The 17,949-nt window shown below is 34.4% G+C and overlaps 3 protein-coding genes and 1 non-coding gene across 4 annotated transcripts; 3 read left to right on the top strand and 1 right to left on the bottom strand.

Annotated features, from left to right (window-relative positions):
- Positions 1 to 119: 119 nt before the first annotated feature.
- Positions 120 to 3,385, top strand: LOC113705419 (uncharacterized). Its single transcript, XM_027227271.2, has 2 exons — positions 120 to 580; positions 2,937 to 3,385. The coding sequence occupies exons 1-2, from the start codon at positions 365 to 367 to the stop codon at positions 3,171 to 3,173; spliced, it is 453 nt and encodes a 150-aa protein (XP_027083072.1). The 5' UTR covers positions 120 to 364; the 3' UTR covers positions 3,174 to 3,385.
- Positions 3,386 to 3,490: 105 nt separating this feature from the next.
- Positions 3,491 to 4,293, bottom strand: LOC113705420 (late embryogenesis abundant protein 18-like). The gene is made up of 2 exons (XM_027227272.2): positions 4,102 to 4,293; positions 3,491 to 3,971 (listed from the first exon to the last, which is right to left on the bottom strand). Exons 1-2 carry the CDS (start codon positions 4,186 to 4,188, stop codon positions 3,681 to 3,683), a joined length of 378 nt encoding a protein of 125 aa, XP_027083073.1. The 5' UTR covers positions 4,189 to 4,293; the 3' UTR covers positions 3,491 to 3,680.
- Positions 4,294 to 8,289: 3,996 nt separating this feature from the next.
- Positions 8,290 to 11,468, top strand: LOC113705601 (ferredoxin C 2, chloroplastic-like). The gene is made up of 6 exons (XM_027227512.2): positions 8,290 to 8,665; positions 8,794 to 8,857; positions 9,994 to 10,082; positions 10,313 to 10,381; positions 11,069 to 11,113; positions 11,226 to 11,468. Exons 1-6 carry the CDS (start codon positions 8,417 to 8,419, stop codon positions 11,268 to 11,270), a joined length of 561 nt encoding a protein of 186 aa, XP_027083313.2. The 5' UTR covers positions 8,290 to 8,416; the 3' UTR covers positions 11,271 to 11,468.
- LOC113707527 (small nucleolar RNA Z102/R77) lies at positions 9,197 to 9,279 on the top strand. The gene has a single exon (XR_003452254.2). It is a non-coding gene; the product is annotated as a small nucleolar RNA Z102/R77 (small nucleolar RNA).
- Positions 11,469 to 17,949: the final 6,481 nt, after the last annotated feature.

Raw genomic sequence — 17,949 nt, 5'->3', positions numbered from 1 at the left:
AAATTGAGAGATGCAATTCCGAATGCATATAGACTGTAGACATAAATAAACACAACAAAAAAAAAAAAAAGAAAAAAAGAGAGTACTTTATTCTATTGGGCCTTCAAAGCTCAAACTCGAGCAATCCAATTGGCCGAGTCTCTCTTATTTCTCTCCCTGTCTAAAGTCTTTCCTCGTCCTTGTAGCTCTCGACATCGTCGTCATTCCCAGGAAAATATTCCCGAACTGCCCTTCTTGCTTTCACCAAAATTCCACTTCGCTCCTTCGCCGCCGGCGCACCCGTATTCTCTCTCCATCCGTCTAACCCATTCGTATAGGAACTCTTATCTTCCCGCATGATAAAATTATACACAAGCAAGGGCCGATGGGTTTATTCAGAAGACTAGCTGGGTTTTTAGGGATCGCCAAAGATGAAGCAGAAGAATTGAAAGAAGAGGATGAGAACGACGCCGTCTCCACTTCCGCAGCCGCTCAGCATCCCCAACGTAAAGGCTTCAGTGTCCCCGTCCAAGTCGCCGTCGATAGACCTCTATCCGGTCCTGTTCTCGTCCCCTGCTCCTCCGGCAATGGCGGCGTTCAGGTTAAAATCTTTCACCAAATTTTACTTTTATTCCAATTTTGATTGAAATTATTGACGAGTTGTGTTGTAATATGTGAAATTAGCGATACTGAGCGTTTAAAGTTGCAAAATTTAGTTGAACTAGCATGGATTTAATACTCGAATTATGAGTTTATTGCTGTTGATCATGGTTTTGAACGATTTTTAGTCTGTGTTGTAGTGAGCAGTGCTCAGATAAAAGTATGCGATTATTGTGGAATAATTGTGATTGATTTACATGTTTTAGTGAATGGATGGTCAACGTATTGATTTTGGGGTAATGATAAGTGCGGAATAGTAAGCAGATATCTTGTTCTGATTGAGGCAAGTAGTTTAATATAAAGGTTGTGACTTGTGAGCTATAGGGAAGTGGGCAGCAGTTGAATCCGTAGCTGTTAGCTTATGTTGATGGAAATTGACGATTTCTGGAGGAGTGTATCACGATGAGCAGAACTCATATTCTGTCAACTAGATCATTTTCTGTTAGCTTATCTCCTATTTAAGGACCGTGGCAAGCTTGAACTCTCCGATGTTACTCAGCTGGTGTCAGGTTGCATAGTTGTAATTGTAAGCCTAGGTACATCGATAAGTGGTAATGCATCGTGCTGTTGGCAATATGAGTGTACATGCCAATTGTTAGAAGTAAAGAAAGAACAAATGGTTCATCACAAGGGAGAAAAGTTTTGATTTTTCATGCTGCGCTAGATATTTCTGGAGCTCAATTTTAAAAAATCAGTGTAAAGAAGCATTTTTTTTTTAAATGTTTATGTCATTAATGGAAGGAATAATTTTTTATGATGCTGGCATGCTGATGAACAAGCTAAGACACTTCTTTTTAAGCATGTTAATTGTAGCTTAGCATGCCACTGATATTGCACGATCCTGGTGTAATGCAAACTGAGTGGTGTACTCGACTTATGTCAGCCAGAAACATAGGTTGTTCATGTGCAATTACTACATCTAGGAAATTCATTCTTCTATAATTCAGAAAAGTCTTTCTCTGTCTTAATTCTTCATCATCTGTATTTCCATAATTTGTAACAGTGTCGTCAACTTGTAAGAATTCCTTTATGTTGTCTTTAAATTTGCTTTTGCTTGTTTTCTTTTTTCCTCCCCAGTCTTCTACTCGCTTCCTAAGTGAAATCCAATGTTTTTAAGGAAAATTTTTTGGTTGCATCTGATGTGATTGTGTGCAGTTGACCATATTTCCTGTTTCATTGTACAGTAAGAGAAAATGAGCCTTTTCAAATTTAGTTATTTGAGTGATAAGTATAATTAATTTAGAACCTTATAATCTGGTAATTGTGGCCGTCAAAATTTGGCATACACGGGCAAACTCAATAACAAATGGGACCAAAGTACCTCAACGGGAGAAAGGTTGGATTATTGATGATTAAACAGCAAGAGTTCATGACATATAGCTTGCTTAGCCCCTGACATTTCTCCCTTCCTGTATGTGTTAAAAATCCTTTTTGCACTTGCTAAGCTTGTGACATTGTTTAATTTGGTCTTCTGGGTCCTGTTATGGCTAACGCAATCCATATCGCAAACATGTAATCAGTTCCTGTTGTCCGAGAACGCTGTCTGGTTTTTATATTGTCTGTGATGCTTGCTAAATCCCTATGTTTGTCTTTTACAGGTTCTCTATTCTATGCTTTGATTTCCACTGCTGTCTGTTTGTCAGTCTCTGGCAACGGTCGGGTAAACCTTAATGGTTATGTAGACTTCTGAACTTTTTGTTGTTGAACACTCAAGTAAAAACTTAATTATGAAGTTGCCACTTTGCCCAGTTTGTCTTGATAAGAATCTGATTAGGTTTGTTTGTAGCCATTGTCAAATGTATACTGGATCATGTTTCAACTGGGCATCATGGTATTCTGTCTTTGTCTTGAGTCCTCATTAATCCTCTATACAGTTCGTATCAATCAGAGTCCATGTTGAGCTGGCATGAATATAAGCTGAATCCTATGCTAATTTTGTTGTAGCATTGAATTGACGTGGGGCAGTTTGCAAGATATCTCATTTGAAATTTAAAGTTGGTTTAATGGATCTGGGATAGTTTGCTGTATTGAGAGGTGGTAACAAATATGATGGCCGACTTAGCAGTTTCATGAGGCAACTCGTGCTTTAATAATGGTTATTTGACCAGCTGCCTGCAAACTTTGCCCTTATTGGGCAGCTTAGGGAAGATCTATGGGGGCATAGTAGTTTTGGTCTTAGCCGAGACATTTAGTCTCTGTGTATTCTGCTTCACTCGTGCAAATTCTGAAGTTTAGCTAACTATTCTTTCATGATAAACAAAAGTCTGTATTAAACGATCCTTGTTTTAACGTTTCAGGGATTTAGATGGTATGCCAAGCGTCTTAGGATGGATGAAGATGGTGATGTTGCAGATGAGTTCCTTGATGAGATTCCCCCAGAGAAATATGCAATAGATAAAGAGCATCACAAGTCATTGCCGAGGTTTCAAGCCAAATACAGCACCAGGCCGGTGAAGCTGAGCAACCAAGCAAGATGTCTCAACGGTACAATTCAATTTGGTGTGGAATACCAAGGTAGGCTGGAGTGGGTGTAATTGATCTTCTTTGAGGTGGTTCCCCTGCCGGGATTTACTAGATCACAAATTGGTCATTGGTTAGTCCATCTAGCGTGTTTACTGGACTCCTAGAACATGAACTTTCGTGTTCTTTTTCTTGTTATTATTAACAAATTGTAAAATTAACTTGAGGAACTCGAAATTGGTGCTTTTTGAATGTTAATGTATACAATCATTCTGTCATTCATGAACTCTCTCTCACAAATTATATATGTTGAAGACGGTGCTTTATTCTGTGGTTTTGCCTAGAATATGAAAGAGAGATTTGTCAGAATTGTGTAATAACACTGTATCAATGAGTAATCCCCATCAGATTCCAATTATTCTGGAAGTACACTAGACCGGCGCTTCTTGCTTGTTGATTTCTAAATTGTACAAGGAAACTTGCCTACTCCAATCCGGAATTTAAACGAACATAAACTTGCAGTCAATTACAGGCAGAAAGCAGCTGGACAAGCACCCATACATACACTGACTGTGGAAACGCTAGACGTGTTTGGTATGATGGTGGCCGGGAGGATGGCTCCCCGCAGGGTAAGCAGCAGTTGGAACCACAGTTGTTGGGTTGGCTGCAGTCCCAACAGGGGCATGATGCCCTTGACCTCCTCCAACCACTGGGTCGTGGTGACCATAAACAGGGCGAGAATGCTTTAGCTTTTCTGCTGCGTTCTCTGCTTTGGTTTCGTGCAGCTTCATCTTTGCTTCAGCTTCCTTAACTTTCCTTCCCTCCTTGGCTATCACCTTTTCTGCCTCTGTCCTTGCTGCAGCTTTCTCCGCCTGAAAAATCCAACCAGAATTTTGATATGTTACCACTTGATTCCTAAAACATTACAAAAGTGATACTGTCCAGTCTTTGATTTTATAAAATAAATGCTGGGATATTAAGAACATAAGAAAACCTAAGCACCTTCTCTTCACCTTTGGCTATCATGATCTCAACCTTCTCTTGGGCTGCAGCTGCTGCATTGCTAACCTTCTCTTTGACTGAATGCATTTTTGTTTCCCTCTTTCGCCGTCACTATGTGTCTTTGTGTGTTTTTCTGTAACGTTGGATAAGTGAACGAGCAATGTTGTTATAGATGCTTCATCCTAGAGAAGGGGTGACCGTTTGCAGGGCTTTAATGGCGCCTGGACTAGCATGGGATGCCACGTTTGCTGCACCGTGTCCTCCATGCAGCTGGATCTTCTCTGGGTCGTTGGCCCATCAAACATGTGTAGAGGGTGATAAAACCCAGTATAGAGTTATCATATCCCGTGAGTACCTAAGGAAGGGATTGAAGTGTTGTACATTAATTCCTTTTAAAAGTTAAGTTAATCAGAGAAGATGTATAATTATAGGAAATAATAAATATAAATGTGTGTATTCAAAATGATAAGTTTAGTTTACTTTAGGTATAATTCAATTGCCACTGAGGCACCTATTATAATAGCCCTTAAACGAATGCATTACACAAGGAAAATATACGTAGTTAATAGAACTTTATGCTGCTAGGCTAACCATCAAGTTTGATGTAAAGGAAAATCTACTGATTTAAAATTAGAAAACTGGGCATTAATGAAAAGGAGATCAAATTGGACTAATAGGATCCAGACGCCACAATTGATTATATGAGATTATGAGGGGATCCAGACGCCACAATACATGTAGAACTAGTGTGAATACCCGTGCTACGCACGGTGCTTACATTATTAAAAAATGAAAATAAAAGGGTGAATTAAAAAAGATTAAAAAATTATACCAACATAATTAAAATATAATATCTGTCTAACAATAGTTTGAAATATGATAGAATGTGTATATTATTCAAAAATTACCTTTTTTTCGGAAGTTAGATCCTGAAAAAATAATAGAAATTTATATTAGAAAATGAATGATATATGAATAAAAATGAATGTAATTAAATATTGTTAAAATAAAATACTTACAAATATTATGCATTCGATTTGATAATCTTACATGAAGGTGCGAACACTCTTCACACCAATCAACTTTTAGTACGAAAGCCAAAATTGGTGATTTAATTAATTCTGTTGAATTTTGTGGAATGCGTACTACAAATGAAAATGCACGATCTTTGCATGAATTGATTCGTTGGTTGAATAACCTATCACCATTGTCCTGAAAATTAAGTACGTGCAAAATTCAAAATTAGTGTTTTTTTTTACATAGTTTATAAATAGCATTATAAAAAAATAAACATATATCAAGAAATTCTACCTTCCTTTGTAATTCTCTGAGATAAGAAACATTACAATCAAATATGAATCGTGCATGTCTGTCCTGTATATTAAGATGCATGTTACCACTGGAATCTTTGATTTGTATGTTAACATTGTACCTGTTTGACAAATAAAATATTATATACAATACAGAAAAATTTGTTGAAATTAAAAGTACATGAAATTAATTATTTAACAACAGTGTCGATTACGTCATTATAATACATATACACTGTTTTTCAAAAACGATCTTCATATAGTTATTCATAATTTTTGCATATCTCATAGAACATGTTTTCTATGTTAATGCTCTGAATGTAAGCAAGTATTCGAAAATATTTAACCTAGTAAGAATGAAAGAAGGTATAGGTTATAATTATAAATTTAAAAAATTTGTACAGTAATTAAATTAAATAGAGTAAGTTTACCGTACGTTTGATTGTATATTCGGATATCCATATTCTCTTTGAATTTGCTATCAACAATACTTGTGATGTTGTAAAATTGCTTAACCTCAATCACGTAACTAACTTTCGAGCACATGTATCATTTTCAAACCTACAATCTTTTGAAATACATGTTGATAAGAGTATGAAACAACATTAAAAGTTTGATGTAGTGTTACTGATGAAACTCACCAACTACGCAGGTATCGAGCAAAACCTAAATTGTGATTGATATACAATTTGCTAGCTCTAATTGTACAAAGTGATGGTTCTGCATAGTATGGTTATATTCGCTAAAAAACTATTCAAATTATATAGAGTATAAGTAAAAGCATTTGATTTACCTCTAAAATTTCGTACGCAAATACCACATGCTAGTAAAATATTATTTTTTTGTAGCAGACTGATATTATAGGATTTGTAATATATTCAATAACTTGATACTCAAATCACCGATAAGGCAAAGTTTGTCTAAATAAGTTTTACAGTGTCCTAACTCCTTGCAAAAAAAAAAGCACTAAATAGTCCTAATTGGCATCGCAAGTTACGGCAACGTGCTAGTGCCATCTAAGCCTAATTTTTTTTTTTTTGTCAAAATCTAGTCCTAATTAGTTCTGATGTTTCTTGATCATGTTGTATGCTTGCGAATTAAAATTATATTAAAATAGCATGTGAATGAGTATTTGTTTTTATTTAAGGAGTAAAAAGGATTTAAAGTATAAATAACAAACTATAAACGGTTTATGAAGTAGATTATGAAAAAGTTTTAAATTTTAAATTTGACTGGTGATAGGGTTGGTTATAACCCACTACTTTTTATGTATTAAAATAAATACAAAAATCTGTAACCCACTACTTGTTACGTTCTTGGGATTTTTTTTAGAGTTAAATATAGTAAACCCGTCAACTTTACATTTAGCTGCACTTTACCCCCTCAATTTTACATTTAGTTGCACATTTGTGATTTTTTTGAAACGTGATTGTAATTTGCAAAACTCATTTGTAGGGGTAGTTATAGGGTTAGTGTGGTGACAAATATTTCTTAATTATAAAAATGTAGCATTGTATTAAAATAGCATATGAATGAGCATTTGTCTTTAATTAAGGAGTAAAAAGGATTTAAAGTATAAATAAAAAACTATAAACGGTTTGTGAAATATATAGTGGGAATGTTTTAAATTTTAAATTTGATTGGTGATAGGGTTGGTTATAACCCATTACCTTTTATGTATTAAAATAAATAAAAAAATCTAAAAAAAAGAATGAGAAATTTGGAAGTCACTGAGAGAGTCTCTAATAAAAACCTCTTCTGCAATACATATAGATATAGGTTCCGTTTTAACCAAAAATATTAGTCCATTTATCATCTATTGGATGTAAAAGGTATTTTTCATCTCATACAGGAACAAGAACATAATTTAAATTGTGATTTTTACCAAAAAAAATTTTACATTTTTCGTGAACACATTTTCCAATCACCTTTTCTATCTCACATACATCAAATTATTGCAATATATTTTGCTACAAAAAAAACTCCTAACAAATAACAACCCAAAGGGGCCATGCATTTTTACTTAGATTAACTTGAAATTGTGACTACCAAGAAATATTATGGTATTGCCTTAGATCATGGTAGGATGATATACTTTGAGAAAAGTGATGGTGGCTGCTAGATGGATATACCATGATGTAAGAAAAGTGATGATAGTAGGTGATATATAATGATGTAAGAAAAGTGATCTAAAGTTATGTATGATGATATATGTTGCTGTAAGACAAGCAAAAGTAGGTGATGTATGATAATGTAAGAAAATCAAAATGACACTACTATTATTTGTATCACCACATGATTAGTATTAAGTGCAACTTAATCGGTATACATCTGCTTATCGGGCTATAGACCAAGGTACATAAATTTTTGCAAACAATAATCTATTATCTAATTATTGTAACCAATTTTAAGGTAAATAGGCTGTCATGAGCTAATTGTTCTTTCTTGTTCAAAACAAGTGTCTAGGATTTGGGTGGTAAGTTGTAACGATTCCCATATCTTTTCTTTACCTTATTTTTATATTATTAAAATTTGATTAAGTGCACTTAGAAAAGTTTTTGCTTGTTTTGTTTGAAAGAAAAGTGCACTTAGAAAAGGTTAAAAAGCCCCCAAAGAGTTATATACATTTTTTTGCCTCTATATAGGATAATATCTTTAATTGATACCCTCCGGAGTTTGGTCTGGCGGTTGAGATTGTTGAAGATGTAGTCTTAAGTCTCTTGTTGAAGATGGAGCCTTAAGTCCCTGATTCGAACTTTATTGCCAGCAAGTTGTGGAGGGTAGGGAATAATCTGCAGGGTCCACTCCCTGCGAAACATCTAAAAAATATATATATATATCTTTAATTGATGTAATGAGGACTCAATTTTAATTTTTTCCCTTTGGTAGTTCTCCAACATAAATATTCTCCCAAGCGTTACTGTAAGTCAGTCGACGTAACCGAGTTATAACGTCCCGTTTTTCCGTTAATTCGAGTGGACAGGAAAAGAGGCAGATAACAAAACATGTCCGCCATCTCTTCTTCTCTCTTCTCCCGGCTACCGCCTATCCACCGCCACCGACTTCACACCGCACCTCACCTAAATTACCCCAAACACCGATGCAGCAGCAAAACGACGTCGGAGCTCCGCACGCCACCTGCTTCGGTCACCGGCCAAAACGGTAGCAGCAGTTGCTCCCTGTCAGTCCCGTCCCACAAGGTCACCGTTCATGACCGCCAACGTGATATCGTTCACGAATTCTTCGTCCCCGAGGTACATTATCTCACGCATTCTAGCGTGTTTGTTCTCTTTCTCTGTTTTTTTTCTCCCCTTTTGAGTTTAGTTATATGAGTTATTTGTTCAATTTACTTATTTATAGTAGTACTATGGATTTTGAGCAGGACCAGTATATATTGCATACGGCTGAATCGCAGAATATAAGTCTTCCATTTGCTTGCAGGCACGGTATATATTTATTTTTTGATTACTAATACTTTTAGTTAATGATTATTAAATAACTAATTAGGGGTGTATTCAAGCCTAATCAAGGTCGACACAAAATTTATGTGCTTTAATTTGAGCTTGAGCTTGAACAAATATCTGAAGATAAGCTCGAGCTCAGTGCTTAAAGTATATGATAATATCTAGCTCGACTTGTGTGATCTTGATTTGAGTGATGTTACTTGATCTTGAATACAATCTTTTCTTGAACTTGAGTTTGATTCTTTTTTCAACTCAAGTTGGGCTCAATCGAGCTTAATTGAGCTTATGTAAGATACATTAATATTGTGGATGGAGTTAAGAGAATGAGATGATGGTTATCATTTTTTTTATCGGTTTGATAGCCGATATGATGGCATTTTATTGTGAATTCTGGCTGATCATTCTCTTCATTCTCCATTTTTTGTGTCCACCTACACTGCACTCATTATCTGTATGATTTTCTTTTTTCTTTTGCAGGGTAGGGGGTGCAAAATTGTTTGTTTCACTCGCATAAATTATGATTTAACATATTTGAAATTTTATGCTGAAAAGGTTGGAATTAGTTCCTCTTGTCTGGCGTTGAAAAGATTTACTTTGTGTTGTTACTATGTGGTTCCGGGGAATGAGATGATGCATAGAAATGAAAATTGAAGGCCAATATGATGGCTATATCCTATACGTGTGAATTCTGGCTGATCAGTCCCCCAGTTCCACAAATATAACTAAACTATGTGGGGCTTCTGTTGTCCCTATCTTGATTTGGTATTAGACTCTTTGCATATGTGGGGTTTGCTTTTTGATTTTGTATGCGATTTTGTGCCTGCATGTCTGATTTTTATATTATTTGTTTTGGTGTGTTTTGGCATGAATTAAGAGACAATCTTATATATATTGACAGTGTATACACTATCATGGTTGGATGCATGATGTGTATGCAAAATTTAGATTTAAAATTCAAATTCAGATTATGTGTCATGCATCCAATGGTGAAAGTGTATACACTGTCAATGTATAGAAGATTAATCCATGAATTAAACCCAATAAATTGTAGAACTTTGAGACACATTAAGGCATCTCTTTTTCATTTCATATAATTGTAAAAACTCATTGTCTGGCAGGTTGTTGTACTAGCTGTGCTGTTCGCGTAAAATCTGGGCAACTTAGACAACCAGAGGCCCTCGGGATATCAGCGGAACTGAAATCTAAGGTAATTTGATCCTTACAAGATATTCCTTCTGTCCAGATTGTAAATTAGTGCTTCATTCGCTTCAAAGGTTTCCAAAGATATGTATTTTTTCAAACTAATTAGTGCTTCATCTCTTTTTGCTTCAAACCAAGTCAGTCCTTATTTGACGTCAAAGCGCTATCACACATTCATAGAACTATAGATAATGATTTCACCAATTCTTGCATTGATGTTAAATTCTTTGTGTGCAGGGTTATGCACTTCTTTGTGTGGGTTTCCCATCATCTGACCTTGAAGTTGAAACACAAGATGAGGATGAGGTAATGTAGATTACTAGGTCATTGAATCTATCTATGATTCTTTAAGGTAGTGCATAAATCAAAGAATTGTTTCTGAAAAGCTTAAGAGCATTAATTACTGATGCAGGAAGGCTTCAAATGTTGAGGGAGAATTGTTTCTTTAGGAGTAATTTGTTGCTTGGTGTTCAGTGTCAAACTCTCCTAGGATCATTTTGACTTGAATTTTAGCTTTTGGGAGTCAAACTTCATTCTGGAATCTCTCTATCTCTCTCTCTCTCTGTGTTGCGCCCTCTTAACTGGATTTGTTGTCTGTAAGTGATTGACATTGTGCACAAACAGTTTTTTTTTAGTTGGTACGAAGTTATGTTCTTCTTGAAAAGCATAACCAGCATTCTGCTATCCACTGACACAAGAATTGGCCCCAATTTTCCGCAGTCAAATTAGATTTTTTTAAAAAGAATGTTTTCATGTAGTGGTATTTATGCTCAGTGTGGTTATTCTCTCTTAGCAAGTTTGACAAAGATAAATAGATCAAGTGGAGTTTTGATTCAGAAAAAAAAAACAATCAGGAAAAGAAAAATGGTGTGGGGGGTTGTTATATCAGAACCCAGTCTCATTTGTGGCTGAAGTTCTTGCTCAACAAATTTGTCAAATGCTCTTTAGCTCATCTAATTCCTAATGTGGAACTAATAATGCTATTCTGTGTAGGTGTACTGGCTTCAATTCGGAAGATATTTTGCCCGAGGACCTGTCGTAAGTTCTCTTATGCATCCTGTAGATCAATTGCAAAGAGATGTCATTTGTTGGGAACAAAGAAAAAGAACATTAAAGTTGAGGACTAACCACCTTGCTTTTCTTGCTGCAGGAAAGGGATGACTATGCCTTGGAGCTAGCCATGGGAGATGAATAAGCTGTCTTCCGGTCCCTTTCAAAGCAAGGTTTGATGGAATGTGTGTGGATGTACTAATCTCTCGTCCCAATTTTGATGTAACATAATTAAGTTAGTTGGCCATGATATAAGTTTCTTCTTCCCGGCCTGTTGTTTTGGATATGAACGTTAACCCTCGTGCATCCTGATCCAATGAGAAACTTGAAGTTTTCTTGCTGATGATGCAGTCCTTTGTGTAGTCTATGATTCTATGCCCGGTTGTCGCATGTCAACTGCATTTCACCTTCCACCAGTGGACCTCCTTGTGAGTTAATTGTAGAAGATTGATGCGCATTCTATAGCACTAGAGAATTACTGTTGATATTATATCGATATGCTGTTTACTGCAGAGAAACGAAGATTCCAGCATAATTCAAAGAAATATTGCTGAAATGTTTCGGGGAACGAGTGGTTGTGATAAAAAAAAAATGTTTAAACGGTATCATAAACTGCAGTTGAAAGCTTTCTTGATCTGGTTTGTGCCTTAAAAAGTCCTTCTAATGAGGAATGACATTCCTAAGAATCTTAATCCTTCTGATCTTATGAGAATTGACAAAGCAGATCTGCCTTTTTCTCGGGGATCAGATAAGCTTTCTCTTTCTTTTTCTTTTTCTAGAAAAAAGAATTGTTAGACCTTGCACGATAAAAAGAGGAGCTTGTGCAAGGGCAGTGCTCACTAAAACCAGCAGGCCCCTGTCAGGCTACCAACATACAGGCCAAAATAAAAGAAAGAAAACATTTAATGAGTCGACTCCAAGGAACGACAAGGACAAAAATATCATTAGGCCCCCATTGGGGACTGGAGGGTCTCATGACAAAAGTGGCAGTAGTCCTAGTTCTTGACACTGAATTCTAATACCATTGGATAGCTGTTCAAAGTCAGCCAAGTGTTCACATGGTTTGTCGAAGATGTGAGGGGGTAATGTTATTTATTCACAGTTGGAAAGATAAATATGTTGCATTTATAGCTCTTTTTTAAATTGACAATATCTTATTAAAGGTAACCCCTGTACTAGGACTTGTGGTGGTGGTCCATATTTGAAATTTTCCTCAAAAATGAATCTGGCTTTGGTAAAAGGTCAGCTGAGACATTTTGTCGGGCATTGGATGATCTTTGCTTGTCTGGTTTCTCGTTCACCCCTTTACTTCTTTCGCAATCATATTGAAATTACTTGCATGCCTCCTTCTTGTCAAGAGGTCAATTTTCTTACAATAATTAGGTCAATTTTCGTTTGGTCATACTTAGGGTGCGTTTGATAATAAAACTGAAGTCTGAAATTTGAAATCTAAAATCTAAAATTATTAAATTATTGAATTATGACGTATTAAATATAATACATTTGAGTGTATATTATATTCAGCGATAAGTGAATAGTTTATCACTTAATTTTGAAACCAAGTTTTGCCTAGAAAATTCAGTGTCACTTAATTAATTCATATGTTCAATTTTTTATTATCAAACGATTTGAATATATTAATATTTGAATCCATTAAATTTAAGTGCTACATTGGATTATCAAACAGGGCCTTAGAATTGTAGCAACCCTCTTGTGGTCAAAGTAGTATCCATGAGGGATATCAAGAGATTGAGAATGGAAGATGTGACAGTGTGTAATTGCTATTAAATTTATAAATATCTTTCCTTGATTTTGGTCAAATATTGTATTGTTGGATGGATTCTACTTATATTTGACAACCGGTGGTAATTTCCGGAATATTGCAAGAAAAAGGAGTAAAAACTAAAAAGTGGATTAATGAAGATTCTTAGCCATTCCGTGGGGGCACGCCTAAGTTAGCCCCAAAATCCGAAGGAGTCGAGATTTATGTGCGTGGCAGTTCCCAATTCAAGTTGAAGACGTAAGAAGCATGTCCCCAATTGATATTAGGAAACGACGTAGTTTTTTGTTCTCCATGGGAACTTCTTTAGTTTTTAGTAGTAATTAGGAAAGCAAAGACGAAAATCAAAAAGAAAGAAGAGTGCCCTTTTACTTAGGAGTTTTGTTTTTGTTCTGAAGATTTGACTAGTCTCGGCACTAGGAGAAGAAAACGGAGGCTGCTGGTTTTCTCGCTTGATTAGTACTTTTGAAAAAAATAATTCGAGGAGGGTCGTGACTATTACTTAGAAAAGCATAAAAATGATGACTCTTGTTCTGTCTCTAAACCGCAGGTCTTTTGCTCTTTTTATACTTTTGCGTTGGAGATTTTTCACGCGATGAACAATTAATTTTCTTTTCTAGTCAAGAGATGACGAAGGATTTGATTTATTTATAATTGTGAGATCTAATTGTTTTTTTTTTATTATTCGTTAGTATTCATAAGTTTTTGATTTGATTTCTCATGATTATTTTGTTGTTTGAATATCAAGGACGTCCGATATTTAATTCAACTTAACAAACTATTGTCAATTAAGATAGTTAAATCCGTAATTATTTAATTGTCTTAAATTAGTGACGACTACCATGATTGGTTTCATGTTAGGGAACATATGATCTAATTTAAATAAACTCTGGTAGTGCATTTATTAATTAGAACAAAATTTTTTCTAGTTTCTAATGCAATCAAGAAATTAAATTCTATGAGCGTACCTAGAATTGTTTTTTAATTCGAAAAATAGTTAACAGGCGTACCTTAATTATCGAAACAGTAAGAAAAAGTAGATTGTTATCGCGTGTTTGGCATTTATAACCTATTTATTAACAAATAGATAAAATAATTATTGCATCAATGAGCAATTATATGAACCATTTTCAAAATTATATCTTTGGTTAGAACTTATTTATTCTTGATTTAAATTTAATTTTCTTCTATTTAATTATTTTTATTTATGTTGAGTATTTATTTTAATTTTAATTTTTCAAAATCTCCCAGTTGGCTTTTACTTGGAAGAAAACTAATTTTTTTTCTAATCCCTGTGGAGACGACACTATTTGTCATTATATTCGTTTATATATTTTTATGAGTAGGAATTTATTATTGCACAGGTTCGATATCTGTCAATTTTTTGGCGCCATTGTTAGGGATTGACATTGGTTTATTTGTTTCTTTTTGAATTTATTTTATTTTATTTCTAATATTTTTTCTAGTTTATATCTCGTTCTTTTCATATAGGTGATTTGATTTTCAATCTCAAGGTTGAGAAGACTGCATGTAAACTAATAAAAGAAACTAGAATATGAAAGGAAGAGCAGTCATCTACTACATCTCCAGGACTTAACTTGATAGTTTATTGAATTCTTTCCGTGATTCTGAGTAGAAAGAAGTTTTGATGGCAAATAATAATAATAAAACTTTAAGAGAGTTGACTGCTCCTAATTTAAATCAGCAGCTTTTATACATTACTTTTTCTAATTTTGTTGAAAATGTAACATTTGAATTAAAATCAGGATTAATTCACCTCTTACCTAATTTTCATGATTTGTCAGGTAAATAGCCCCACAAACATCTCTGAGAGTTCACCGTTGTCTGTTTGAGCATAAAATCACCTAATGTTATAGAAGAGCTGATAAAGATGTGAGCCTCCCCTTTTTCTTTGATAGGAGCTGCTAAAGATTGGTTATACTACTTGTCTGCGGAGAGGATCACCATATGGACGAACATGAAGAGAAAATTTTAGAAAAATATTTTCTTGCATCTCGAACTGCTAGTCTACGGAAGGAGATTTGTGGTATAAATCAGCAACTAGGAGAATCCCTCTACGAATACTTGGAGAGGTTCAAGAAACTATACTCTAGTTGCCTGCAACACCAAATTAGTGATCAGTTGCTCGTCCAGTACTTCTATGAAGGCTTACTCTATAGAAACAGAAACATCATTGATGATACAAATGGAGGTGCTTTGGTGAACAAAACTCCTCAAGAAGCCTAAGATTTGATTGAAGAGATGATTGAAAATTTTTAACAATTTGACATGTGGGATGAAGTACATGCTCGTCGAGTGAATGAGATAAGTGTTTTATTAATTCAATAGCAATTGTTTGAATTAAAATCTATGATTCGACAGATGGCAGTGGGGAACATGCAGTAAGTCAAGACATGCAGAATTTGCAAGGATATTAGTCATTCCACTGATGGATGCCCGATGCTACAAGATGATAATGCTAAACAAGTGAACATAGTTGAAAACGTGCTCACGCCTGTAGGCAGTACGACCCTTATTCTAACACGTATAATTTGTATTGAATGTACCATCCAAATTTCATTATGGGGAAAATAAACAGCAAGATTTCTTTCCCGATAGACAGCAAAGGTTTCAACTACAGTATCCATCAAGATCTCAATTCTCTCCGTCTAATTCAGAAACATCTCTTAAGAATATGGTCAAGGCATTGGCTTTTAACACCATGTAACTTCAGTAGAATACCTTGCAATTCTAATAGAAGACGAAGCATACAAAATCTACAAAATCAGATGAGTCAGATGAAATCTGCAATAAATCGTTTGGAGTTTCAAGAGAAAGGAAGATTTTCTTCTCAACCTGAAGTAAATTTAAGGAATGTTAGTGCCATGACCCTCAAAAAAAGGAAAGAAATTGAAGGACCAAAACCTACAGTTCCGAAGGATAAGAGCGAAGATCAAATTGAAAAGGAGTTGGAAGTAGAAGGATTAAACAAGACAACTCCTGAGATAGTTTCTGATCATTTAATTAAAGTTAATACTAATCATCACCTAATTCAAATAAGTTGGAGTAGCCAAAAAGGCAAGATAAAGAAAAAGAGATCTTAGAGGTGTTTCGAAAAGTGACAATCAATATCTGTTTATTAGATGCGATCAAGCAAATACCCAAAATATGCTAAATTTTTAAAGAACTTGTGCATCAACAAGAAAAAATTGAGAGGGGCTGAGAAATCATAGTAGATGAGAATGTCTCAATGATTTTATAAAGAAAACTACTGCCTAAATACGGGGATTCAAGTATGTTTACTATCTTATGTAAGATAGAAAATTCTAAAATTAGAAATATCATACTAGATTTAAGAGTTTCTATAAATGTGATACCTAAATCTAGGATCCTTGAAAGTAACAAGGGTAATAATTTAATTGGCTGATCGTACATTTGCTTATTCGAATAGGATAATTTAGGATATTTTAGTTCAAGTAGATGGATTAGTTTTTTCTACTAATTTTTATGTGCTTTACATGGATATTAAAAGCTCTCCAAATTCATCACTCATTATATTAGGGAGACTCTTCTCGAATACTATCCAAACTAATATTGATATTAGTAAGAGTACTCTTACGATAGAATTTGATGGAGAAATAGTTCATTTTAATATTTTTAATAATATAAAACATCATATTAACTTTCATTCTATATTTGCCATTTATGCTATTAATCGTTCTATGCAAGAATTTTCTGAATATAATTGCATGGATAAGTTAAAAGTTATTGTGACCAAGTGTCATGGGTTGAAAATAACTTATGATGTGAAAATAGATAAAAAGTTAAAAAAGGTGATTGCACATAATGGTGATTTGAATTCTAAAGAAATTTCACCAATTACAAGAAAGTTTAAATTACAACCGGATTGAGAAATAATGTTTTATATCTAATCAAAGATGTTTATTGGGAGGCAACTCAATTCACTTTTTAGTTCACTTTTTTATTATTTTTATCTTAGATTTCTTATATTTTATGTGTTTGATTTTTGTTTTGTTGTTTTAGTAAATAGAAGACTGCTACCTGACAAGGCGTGCCTACGCATAACTGACTGACAAACTCATATTTCAATTTCAGAAGACAACTAGACATAACATGTGGCGACGTCTTAAGGACATACTAAATCTCGTGAAAATTTCAAAACCATGATCAGAATACTACAACGCAACAAGATGTGCCCGCGTCTTGTTACGCCAAGAGGGAAGCAAAAAAAAATTCCCAAAACCCTAATTATTCTTCTTCTTTTCTTTTCTTTCTTTTTCATTTATCTCTTTCTTTCTTTTCAATTTTTTCTCCACCTTGTATTCCAAACGACGAATTCCTTGTTGTCGCTATTTGGAAAGTGTCGCCGAGTTTGAATGTTATCGCCGCCACTTGTCTTTGTCAATTGTGGTCAGCGCTGTAACCATTCCGTTCGTTGTACTCCTTCTTTTGCCCCTTACCCATAGTTGTTATGCCCCCTTGTTGATTAGGGAAGTTTCGTTATTCCCTTTCGATTCTTTTGTTCTTTATTGCTTATATTGGGGACAATGTAAGATTTAAATATGGGAGGTATAGTATCATGATACTATTCATTTTAGTCATTTTTATTGGAATTTCTGTTAAAAGTTTTTGAATTTCATTTCATTTTTGTACATTTTTGTGGCTAATTGTAATCATCAATGGCTAGGCATTTTAAATTTTTACCGTTGCTAAGGTATTATAAGGTGTTATGTTTTAATGTGTCAAGTATGACGTAGTGAAATCTGAGAATGTCTCTTTGGTGAATATTAAAAATTTTGTGACTTTTGTACTTTTTGGTTAACTTCTCTAAGCATTGTAAATATTTGTATGACATTTTTCGTATAAATTAGTTCAACTACTAATCTTAATTCTCCATGTTTGAGAAATGAAGTAGACTTGTGATGCTTAATTTTATTTTTTTACTTATTTTTGAATAGTATTTGGTTATACTTCACTAGTATTTTTTACCTAGTAACCAGGAGTTTTCACCATAAGTGTTGAC

Source organism: Coffea arabica, chromosome 8c, assembly GCF_036785885.1.
Source record: "Coffea arabica cultivar ET-39 chromosome 8c, Coffea Arabica ET-39 HiFi, whole genome shotgun sequence".
NCBI lineage: Eukaryota > Viridiplantae > Streptophyta > Magnoliopsida > Gentianales > Rubiaceae > Coffea > Coffea arabica.
The sequence above is the reverse complement of the archived record's forward strand: the minus strand, read 5'-3'. Positions and strand labels throughout refer to the sequence as shown.

Excerpts from the sequence above, each read along its gene's own strand:
- LOC113705419 (XM_027227271.2), top strand. The coding sequence starts at position 365 with ATGGGTTTATTCAGAAGACTAGCTGGGTTTTTAGGGATCGCCAAAGAT. Across the intron at positions 581-2,936 it reads CCGGCAATGGCGGCGTTCAG|GGATTTAGATGGTATGCCAA; the intron begins GTTAAAATCTTT and ends TTAACGTTTCAG.
- LOC113705420 (XM_027227272.2), bottom strand. The coding sequence starts at position 4,188 with ATGCATTCAGTCAAAGAGAAGGTTAGCAATGCAGCAGCTGCAGCCCAA. Across the intron at positions 3,972-4,101 it reads TAGCCAAAGGTGAAGAGAAG|GCGGAGAAAGCTGCAGCAAG; the intron begins GTGCTTAGGTTT and ends TGGATTTTTCAG.
- LOC113705601 (XM_027227512.2), top strand. The coding sequence starts at position 8,417 with ATGTCCGCCATCTCTTCTTCTCTCTTCTCCCGGCTACCGCCTATCCAC. Across the intron at positions 8,858-9,993 it reads TCCATTTGCTTGCAGGCACG|GTTGTTGTACTAGCTGTGCT; the intron begins GTATATATTTAT and ends ATTGTCTGGCAG. Across the intron at positions 10,083-10,312 it reads CAGCGGAACTGAAATCTAAG|GGTTATGCACTTCTTTGTGT; the intron begins GTAATTTGATCC and ends CTTTGTGTGCAG.